Source organism: Myotis brandtii, unplaced genomic scaffold, assembly GCF_000412655.1.
Source record: "Myotis brandtii unplaced genomic scaffold, ASM41265v1 scaffold434, whole genome shotgun sequence".
Lineage (NCBI taxonomy): Eukaryota > Metazoa > Chordata > Mammalia > Chiroptera > Vespertilionidae > Myotis > Myotis brandtii.
In genome coordinates, this window is record NW_005366599.1 from 3,482,277 (window position 1) to 3,492,489 (window position 10,213).

At 54.8% G+C, this 10,213-nt stretch overlaps 1 protein-coding gene across 1 annotated transcript in view; it reads right to left on the bottom strand.

Moving 5' to 3' along the window:
• RERE (arginine-glutamic acid dipeptide (RE) repeats) overlaps positions 1–10,213 on the bottom strand; it is a 267,612-nt gene that overhangs the window by 17,489 nt on the left and 239,910 nt on the right. The window contains exons 12-17 of the mRNA XM_014546200.1: positions 3,967–4,129; positions 2,987–3,079; positions 2,390–2,589; positions 1,186–1,347; positions 618–731; positions 4–416 (exon numbers count right to left, since the gene is read on the bottom strand). Of these exons, the coding sequence (XP_014401686.1) occupies positions 4–416; positions 618–731; positions 1,186–1,347; positions 2,390–2,589; positions 2,987–3,079; positions 3,967–4,129 (1,145 nt within the window). The remainder of the gene's footprint in view (positions 1–3; positions 417–617; positions 732–1,185; positions 1,348–2,389; positions 2,590–2,986; positions 3,080–3,966; positions 4,130–10,213) is intronic.

Genomic DNA, 10,213 nt, shown 5'->3' on the forward strand with positions numbered 1-10,213 from the left:
TGCGGGGAGGGCAGCCGCTGTGGGTGCAGAGCAGGTGCCTGCTGGATATGGGCATGGGAAGCAGAACCCGGCGGAACCTGGCTGGACGGCTGGGAGGCTGAGGGGGAGCCCTGCGGAGGAACGGCAGAGGGCGTGGGCCCCGGGGTGGGAAGCTGGGGCGCTCCTGGGGGGGCTGTGGAGGGAGCTGGAGCAGCCCCAGTGGGAGCCTGCAAGGCTGGGGGCTGGGCCTGCAGGGTCTGCTGCTGCGCAGAGGAGTCCGAGTCACTCTCATTGTCCTGGGGGCTGGGGATGCTGGGGGACGTGCTGCGATTGTCCTGGTCGATGTCTTTGGGGTCACTGCTGCCCTCATCGTTGACGCTGCGGCTGTCAGAACTCTCCCCCTCGCCTTCGGACGGCGAGTTGGGCCGGCTGATCTCCTGAGGCGAGAGGTGAGGAGGGACGCTCTAGTGTGCCCTGCGTGGCCAGAGCCTGCACACGCACAGCAGGCAGCCAGCTTGTCCTCAAGGACCAGCGGTCCTGCCCTGACCCGGCCCCTCCCTGGGAGAGAGGGCCCTGCCACCCCCTCGGGAGACTCGGCGGAGGGCTCCTCAGGCATTCGCTGCAGCTGCAGGCCCCACCTGGGTTTTCGTCTTCTTGGAGCTGGTCCTGTCGGCCTCCTCTGTGTCCGAGGCCACCTTCTCCCGCTGGCGCTTGGTGCTCTTCAGGGGCGACGAGACTCCCTCCTTCACCTTCTGCAGGGGGCAAGCGCACAGGGGGTCAGCCGAGAGGGGTCCCCTCAGCCTCGGGGGCAGGATATGGTGACTGGGTGCTGACACCCCGTCCCACAGTCTGAGCTCTATCTCCAGAAGCAAGAAAGCTCTGGAAGGAGAGCGCCAGAGCCAGGCAGGAACAAGCATCTTCAATCACCCCCCTGTGCCTTCCGCCTCAGAGGCCTTAGGTACATGTTTTGCTGTGAGTAAAAACATGTACCTCAGGAGCCCCGAAATGTCAGTGCTGGGAGCTGAGCTGGACCCCCTTCTCCAGGCCCCAGGCCCCAGGCTGCAGCCCCAGGCCAGGGCAATGCTGGTTCCCTGGGAGGCTCCGTGGATGAGCTGCGGCCCGTGTCAGAGGGAGCAGAGCACCAACTCCAGCCATCAGGCTGTCCTGGAGGGTGGGCCCAGCAGCGCCCCCACCCCCACCTCTTACCTTGGCCAGCTTCTTCACAGTCTCTGCTTTACTGTCGTTGCTGGAGGTGCTGGCAGCGCTGGGGGAGTTCCGGCCACTGGAGCGGATGTCTTCATTGGTGGGCGAGGTGCGACCATCAGGGCTGGCTGGCTGCTTCTTTCGACCACTGCGCAATGTCGACATCTGCCCACCCAAACCCGGGGCTGGTGAGACTGGACCCCAGCACACACACAGGGGCATCAAGAGCAGACCCCACTGTTGGCCTCGTGCCAAATCCCAGCCCCTGGCAAACAACAAGCACCCTGGCTGTCCCTCACGGACAGGGTCAGTATGGAGTGAAGGGAGGAGGGGTGAGTGGGTGGGTTCACATGGAAAAGCCATTCTCGGCTTCACCCCACGAACTTGCCTCTGGGACCCTCCTGAATGACGGGCTGGAAGTGAGCAAGGGTTTCTGAGGGGCCTCCGTCAGTGGGGACAGTCCCCTCGCCACGCTCTCCAGAATGACAATTACACAGTCAGCTCCCAGTCACCTCGTCTTTGTGCTTATTCCAGGTAACTGCCCAACCCAACCCAAACAGCACCTGCTGTGCCACCTGCCAGGAGGGGGTGACCCAGAGACACGAGCTGTCAAATAACGCGGCTCAGCTCCTAGACCACCGAGCACATCAGCACGTTTCTGCAAGGCCACGGGGGCTCCGAAAAGACAGGGCACAGTGACTCACGCCGGCCCACCTGCTCCTGTGAGCGAGCAGCAGTCGGGCGGGCAGGACCTAGGGTCAGAGGAAGGTGGAGGTGCCACCCACTTGCCTAAAAGGCCCGACCTGGGAGAGCCCTCACTCTCAAAGGTCCCGGCTGCATTTCCAACCTGGAAAACAGTCTCTTTATGGAAGGATGAGGCTTTGCTGTGAGTAAAAACATGTACCTAAACGTTTCCAAAACTGGATCAAACATTTTAAAAAAGCCAGAAAATTTCAAATAGCAGAGCTATGTGCCCTTAGAGACCAGCCACGGGCCAGAGGGAGGTCGAAGGGACTTGGAGAGCCTGCCCTGAGGCAAAACCGAGACCCATGGCCACACTGACGCCCCAGGAGGGAGGGAGAGGACAGCCCACAGGAAAGGCTAATGCCTCTGGGCAAACGGTTTCAGTCTCGGGGTGCCTGCACCCCGGCATCCTAGGAAGCTGGAGGTGTGGCCGGAAGGCTCGGTCGCCGGCCCCGGGACTCACCGAGCCTCGACTCCGCCGCGTCCTCATGCTATGTTTCCCGCTGAGCCCATCGTCTTCCTCTTTGACGGGTTTGAACATAAAGGGCGGGGGGTCCACGGGCTTCTCGATGGGCGGGAGCTCGCCGTATTTCTTGAAGTGGATGCGGCAGTCTGTGCAGAGCAGGATGTTCTCCCGGCCCCCGTGGTGCCAATCTTTGGAGGCTGCGTGAGGGAAGGGGGGGTGGGGACCAAACCTCAAAAACCAGTGTCCTTGGGGCATCTGAGCAGGGGGCTCAACCCACCCAGGTGCCATGAGAACCGCGCAGTACTGGGCTCGGGCAGACACCCGACACTCACACAGCTCAGGTACTGGTGCTGCCCTGCTCTCTCCCAGGACGACAGCATTTCAGGAAACCCCTCCCCACTTATGTTGGGGTACCCAGGAGGAGCGACAATAGCTGCCCTGGCCCCAACCTTGACCATGTCTGTCCTACCCACTGATCAGCATTCTGTACTGAATTCACGGGGGGGTGGGGGGTGGGTGAAGTAAAGTAAAATCTCCAACTTTCTGCAGTAACCCTGAAGCACAACCCAATGCCAATGTCAAAGCCCCACTCACTGGTGCTGAAGCAATGGCGGCAGGCGTAGCCCTTCAGCTCCTGCTCGCTGTCCTCACTGTCAAAGTCGTCCTCACTGGCCGAGCTCAGGTCCACTGGGCATGGCAGGCATACAACAGGGTGAGGGTTGGGGGACCGTCACACTCGGCCTGCCCCAGGCTCTGAGCCACCAGGCCGAGTGGCCCAGTAGGCTGAGGTAGGACCCTCTGAATTTCTCAGGGCCAGTCTTCACAACAAAGTACTTGTGTGTGAGGGGAGGTTGGGGGGGGGGGTACCCAAGAGCTTGCCCTGCTACATTGCTGGGGGCTGGTGTCACACCTGAAACCTGGGTGGCGGGCACCCACAACCGGTGAATCTGAACAGGGTGAAGAGCACCCGTGGTGCCTCCTGACACACCATCCTGAGGACCTGCCTCTGGCCAGTGCCACCCGCCAGCCCTGGGTGACCCGATGGCTTCTTGTTTGCATGTGCAACTTTAGCGACCCTTGGAGGTCTGTGCCCTGGACTCTATCTACTGCTGCATCCTAGTGTTTAGGGTTAGTGGGCGTGGCTTCATTGTCATATCACACGTCACACTGGGACCGCGAGGAAGAGCTTGGTATGGCAGGAGGAAAAAGAAAAAATGTTAATCTGCTCTTATTGCTACCACAATCCAAGTGCAATGAAAACTCAAACAGTACACCGTCTACCGAGTGGAACAACCTCCTCAAGTTACCAAAACCCTCAGGCCAAGGCCAAGACTTACTTTTGTAAAAAATTAAAATGACGTTGTGTTTACTAGAAAAATTTAAATGAACGAATAATCTGTAAAACTCTCTACCACATCCCAAGTCAGTGTGACACTCAGGCCAGGCTGTGCACTAGCACACGCCTGCACGTGCGCACACGGTTCCCGGGCATCAGCTCCAGCCGTACGCTGACAAGGACGCCGGTGAGTGCAGGCCCAGAACTGGGACACAGCGTGTGAAAACCCCCCACTTACAGAATTCACTGGAGGGGGGTCTGGAAGGTGTGTTGACGGGTGTGGACGCAGTGCGGGTCTTAATCCTCCTGAACACAGCCTGCCTGCGGTGCCTGCGATGGGCCCGGGAGCTGGCTGCCTCTGGGGTTTTCTTCCAGTAGTAATAGAAGGTGATCAGTTCCCCCTGCAGAAAAGAAGGACTGGCGTGAGGGAGGTGTCTGGAGGGACTTGGCGCCCCCTGTCCCCTCTGTGGGAGCAGAAGCTGGTTTGTACCAGCTGTCTACCCGGGAGACCAGGACCAAGAACAGTTTGCTCCTGGGGTCAAGAGGAAAAAGCTGGGCAAATGGGGCCTGTCACCTCCGCCCAGGAGAGCACACCTTCTAGACGCCGGGAACATCCATTCACTCAACAGGGATTGTGGATGCCTACTAAATGCCAGGTGCCACCTCTGTTCTGAGCATTGGAGGTGCATCAATAATTCTAACCGCGCACGTGTGTGTGTGTGTGTGTGTGTGTGTGTGTGCGTGTGGAACTGTTCGTTCTTCACTGCCTTCCAGTGAAATCCAGGATGAGGAACCACCTGGCCAGACAGATGACTCCAGAAATAGTCAAGGATATAACGGAGGTGGCGGAGACCTCGGGCCAGGTGGGAGGTCAGGAAGAGCAGAAACCCCAAACCAAAAACTGCTCCACAGCCCCCATTCCAATCTGAGTGCCCACACTGGGACGAGCTGGCACCAAGTCCGAAAGGCAACGACGGGGGCTTGACAAAGAAAGACTAAGAGTGGACAGACAGTGGTGCTGCTGTGCAGATGAGATGCCACATGTCACCAGGTCAGTCTTCAAGGCAAAAAGAGCTTCTTTTTTCATGGCCCCGCAGAAAGAGAGCCAAGGCATCTCCTAAAAAGATAGCACTTTTGGCACTGCAACTCCAGGGACAGCAGGCACCAGCCACACAAATGGGTGCATGGCATTCAGCTAACGAAAGACCGATTTCTTTAGACAAAAATCCCAAGATAAAATATCTTTAACTTAAAAACAAACAAACAAAACACTTAAGGCAGCGAGAGAGCCACGCTCAGATTGATCTCCTCTAATTAAATAAATATTGCACAAAGTCAATTAACTTGGCAGATGACGGTATCCTAGGACGTCACCCTGGGGGATGTCACCTGCGCACCAGTGCGGCCCACCAGAGGCTGAATGCCTGTGAATGGAGGAGCTAAGAAAGAGAAGATTCTGCTTTCCAGACCAGAGAGCTAGGTCAGTGTTGGAAGGACTGAAAAAGACAAAGAAGCGCAGAAGCCACGTAGGCACGCATGCGACGGAGTGCCCATCAGACGAGGTGTCATTAAAAACACTGCAGAAGACCGAAGCACGATGGCAGGAAGGTGGCAGGGAAGTGGGCAGACTTTGGGTGGGAAAATGGCTTCTGCAAAGCAGGCAATTGTGTGCTCAGCACTCACTGCCCAGGAGCGGGATTCTCTGCCTGGGCATTTCCTGAGGAGGACACAGTTGTCACCAGGGCCTGAAAGGATCAGCACAAGCACACAGCACGCCTCTCTCGGAGCGGGGATGTGCTTCTTTCCAAATGCCACTCAACAAAATGCCCGTGACCGCCAGTGTTTAAAGGCCATGGAGACCAGGAGCCCGCCACTACCCAGCCCCTTTTCGGCTCCATGAGAAGGTGATGAGCAACAGGGAAAATGTAGAGCTGCCCTCGAATTTCTGGTTTGTCTGTCTGTCATGCTGTTCTACAAATGCAGGCTAATGTCCCTGTGGCGACTGGAGCATCCTGAGCCCTACGGCCATGATGCCAGAACCTCCTGCTCCTACCTTCCCTGCCTGGAATGTCGTTTATCTGTACTGATCGTTGGTGTGGGCTGGCTGGAGGGAACACACTCATAAATCCACTAGGAGATTAAGAGACATGTACCAACACGAAACTGATCTGACTCTGTTTTCTTATGAAAAAGCAGAACAGAAGCCAAGGCAGGTGACCGTCACCCTTCGAATCCGTTGCCAGAGTGGCGTGCGCATCAGCTCAGAAGGGCAACTGGTGCTGTAGACCAGAGCCCGACCCTGAAGGCGAGGGAAGAACGAGGAGACCCAAAGTGGTTCCTTCCACCTCCTCCTTTTAGGGCCACTGGGTGCAGAGGCCTGGAATCTAAGAGAGAGTGTGAAGCTATAGGAGATGGAGGGAAATAAAAATGGGGAGAAAATCAGGTGGAGGGGTGCCACCAGCGTCCCTGTCAAACCTCAGTCTGACTTCAAGGCTGTTGAAAAGCAGCCACCCTGACATTGCGCCACAGCAGTGGTCTATTATGCAATACTGCCCCACGTGGTGACCAGGGATTGTTCCTATTTCTCAAGAATGAATGTTTTGAAAAAATTTAAATGGTTTAAAAGATGGCATAACTTGCAGATTAAAAGAGGGGGAAGCCAGAGCTTAGCAAGGCTATGCGACTGGCCCAATGCTAGACACCGGCAGAAAAAAGGCTTGGAAAAGCTCGGTTCACAACTCTAAACCTTTAGTGCTGCACCATGTCCTCCGCCACTAGCCCGTGAGAAATCAGGACATGGAAAAAAACCCAATGCTGAAATAAGACCCAATGTTGTCACCTTTTAAGTAACAGCTTTTTAAAAAGAATGTGACCAGAAGAGATCCTTGGAGTGCCCATGACCAAACTGACCAAGCCCGAAGGACCCTCCCTCCCTGCAAGTCTAAAATTAGTTGATGAGAAAATGAAAGAATGTAAATGTCAAAATTCAGGAAAGATGGGGAAGTCATATCCTAGAAATGTAAAATGGTCAAACCACTTTGTAAAGCTGTTTGGCAACTCTTAGAAAGCTAGACAAACATCCACCACACGGCCCAGCAATCATTCCACTCCTGGGTATTTACCCAAAAGAAATAAGAGCATGTGCTCATGCAGGACTTGTACACAAATGTTCACGGAAACAACCCAGATGCCCCCACCCGGGAGGATGAATGACACTGCGGCACACCCCGCCCACTGGAATACGACTCGGCAGTGAAGAGGAACAAACCACTGATACACAATATGGATGGATCTGAAAAGCATCCTGTTGAATGGAAGCAGCCAGACACAAAAGGGTACACACTATAGAATTCCGTTCTAGAAAAGGCAACCCTGTGATCACAAAAAGGAAGTTAGTGGCCTGGAATCCAGAGAGTAGGAAAACCGCTTATAAAAAGGACACCAGGAAACCTTCTGGGGTGATGGGAATATTCTATAAATCAACTGTGGTATTTACATGGATTTATACAGTTGTCAAAACTCACTGAACTGTGCACTTAAAGCGAGTACATGCTTCTGATATATAAAAAGTTGATCCAAAAATAAATACATAAATAAAAGTCCAGACCAGATTTTATGAGCTGCCTCTCAACCACTGTAATGTCTGCGAAGGGATTAAACACTGGAATGGAGCAAATCCAGGAGGATTAAACAGCATATTGGTGACTGCATGGGTGGCTAGGTCTTGAGCACAAACAAAAGAACACGCCAGGGAAAGCTGTGGTTCTACAAATAGGGAGGGAAGCAGCTCGAGCCTCACCAGGAATGAAGTCAATTGAACTTTAATCAAACATGCATAGTGTGTTCTGCGGAGACCCGCGGCACATAAATTCAGGGAACAAAAGCTGCTGCAGAAATCAATAGCTTACTGAAACATTAACACAGGCAGCCATTGATCAAACGCAGCTCCACAAAGGCAGCCTTGCAAATTAGCTCCTGCTTTGGCTTGCAGCAAACACAGGTATAAATGTTGTCGACATGAATGGCCTATAATGAGCATTTTGTTCCCGGCTCTCACCTCATCTCACAACAAGGCCTCACAGTCAACACACCTCACATCTCAGAACTCTAACTGCACACAGCAGGGGGAACTAAACTGGTTAAGTGCCTGGGCAAAAAGGAAAAGAAAGGGGTGGAGTCATCCCTAGTCGCCAGCACTATGGGCTGGAGCTCTTGCCAAGAGAAGTGCTCACATCCATTGGCTGATATTTACCAAATTCATTTGCTCGCGCTCTCCCCCCGCCCCCCATCTCTTTCCCCAACTCTTTTGCCTTTTCTTTTGGTGGAGGTGGGGGTGGGGGGGGTCCTCTGGATTTTCCTGACAGGCCATATGCACAGAGCCACTGGCAGTAAGAGACTGGCCCTGGATCTAGGTAGCAGCCCCTTCCTCCTGCAGGCTCTCTTCGCAGTCCCGAGGCAACCCTCTGTCAGGGCTGGGGAACTAGGCAGCATTAGGTTTCTCAGATTTTCCACCAAAATAAAAACAGGGGTGGGTGGTGCCACGCAGAGGAGAATGAGGAGGGAAGGAGACAAGTTGTTCAGCTCAGCGCTCTATCTGGGGGAGGTAGGGAGGGGGGAGACAGAAAACAAGACCCCGAGAAGAGTCGGGCTGACAAAGGCTCCGGGCACCAGTGCTCCATCGCAGGCCACTCCTGGGACCGTTAGGAGGAATGGCTCCTCCTCAGCCACCATCTTCCTCTGTGCCTCCTGGTGCCAGCCAGTGAGTCCATCAAGTTCACGCACACGGAACAGAAGCAACAGGGCTGCTCAGTGCTTACAGGTGCTTTCAGCAGAAGTCCCTTTCAGGTAAGACCTGCTGGGATGGCCTGGGCCCAGTTCTGCTTTAGCTCAGGTAAACCGGGCCGGAGACACATTCCAGGGCCCGAGTAGGCACAAGCAGGGGGGGGAGAGGAGGGAGTTGGCAACCTGCTGCAGGAGAAACCCTGACTGGGCCTCCTTCCCGCCCACAGCAGGCCCATTTACCTGCAGGCATGTGTTAGGCACAAACATAACTGCTCTTCAATATCCCTCCGGCACTGCAATGCTAAGACAGGGGAACCTGCGACCTGTCCTGCCCCATCAATTTCTTTTTAAAGTTAAGATACACTGCATCTCTTCTCTCAGGGACCACGGGGAAATGAAAGCAGAGAATAAAGCGTTGAAGAGGGAAGGTGCTGAAAGCATTTCAAGTATCAGAGGCTCATTCTCAGCAAGCTTGTCTGTCCGCAGTACTGAGCACAGAGGCAGGTGCCTCCAACCGAACTCCTTAGACAGGAGCTTTCTGGGGGAACTGATGTAGAAGCAAGAAAAGGGAGTCAATTACGGGCCGCTCAGTGCTTACAGGTGCTTTCAGCAGAAGTCCCTTTCAGGTAAGACCTGCTGGGATGGCCTGGGCCCAGTTCTGCTTTAGCTCAGGTAAACCGGGCCGGAGACACATTCCAGGGCCCGAGTAGGCACAAGCAGGGGGGGGAGAGGAGGGAGTTGGCAACCTGCTGCAGGAGAAACCCTGACTGGGCCTCCTTCCCGCCCACAGCAGGCCCATTTACCTGCAGGCATGTGTTAGGCACAAACATAACTGCTCTTCAATATCCCTCCGGCACTGCAATGCTAAGACAGGGGAACCTGCGACCTGTCCTGCCCCATCAATTTCTTTTTAAAGTTAAGATACACTGCATCTCTTCTCTCAGGGACCACGGGGAAATGAAAGCAGAGAATAAAGCGTTGAAGAGGGAAGGTGCTGAAAGCATTTCAAGTATCAGAGGATCATTCTCAGCAAGCTTGTTTGTCCGCAGTACTGAGCACAGAGGCAGGTGCCTTGCACCGAACTCCTTAGACAGGAGCTCTCTGGGGAACTGATGTAGAAGCAAGAAAAGGGAGTCAATTATTCTGGTCCCATATTAGAACATAAGGGTACATCCAAGATTGAGTCCAAATGTTTGTGATTATAACATATTAGAGGCCTGGTGCACAATCCATGCACCGGTGGGGTCCCTCGGCCTGGGCTGCGAGGATTAGGCTGAAACTGGCTCTCCGACATTCCCCAAGGGGTCCAGCCTGGGCTGCGAGGATTAGGCTGAAACCGGCTCTCCGACATTCCCCAAGGGGGTCCCAGATTGTGAGAGGGCACAGGCCAGGCCAAGGGACCCCACCGGTGCACCATCGAGCAGGGGAGGGACTGCAAGAGGGCTCCAGGGCGTGTCCAGCCTGTCTCACCCAGTCCTGATCGGCCAGACTTCAGCAGCAAGCTAATGTACCAGCCGGAGCATCTGCCCCCTGGTGGTCAGTGTGTGTTATAGAGACTGGTCGAACGGTCAGACACTTAGCATACTAGGCTTTTATTATATAGACTAGTGGCCCGGTGCATGAAATTCGTGCACGGGGGAGGGTGTGTTCCTCAGCCTGGCCTGCACCCTCTCCAATTTGGGACCCCTCAAAGGATGTCCTAC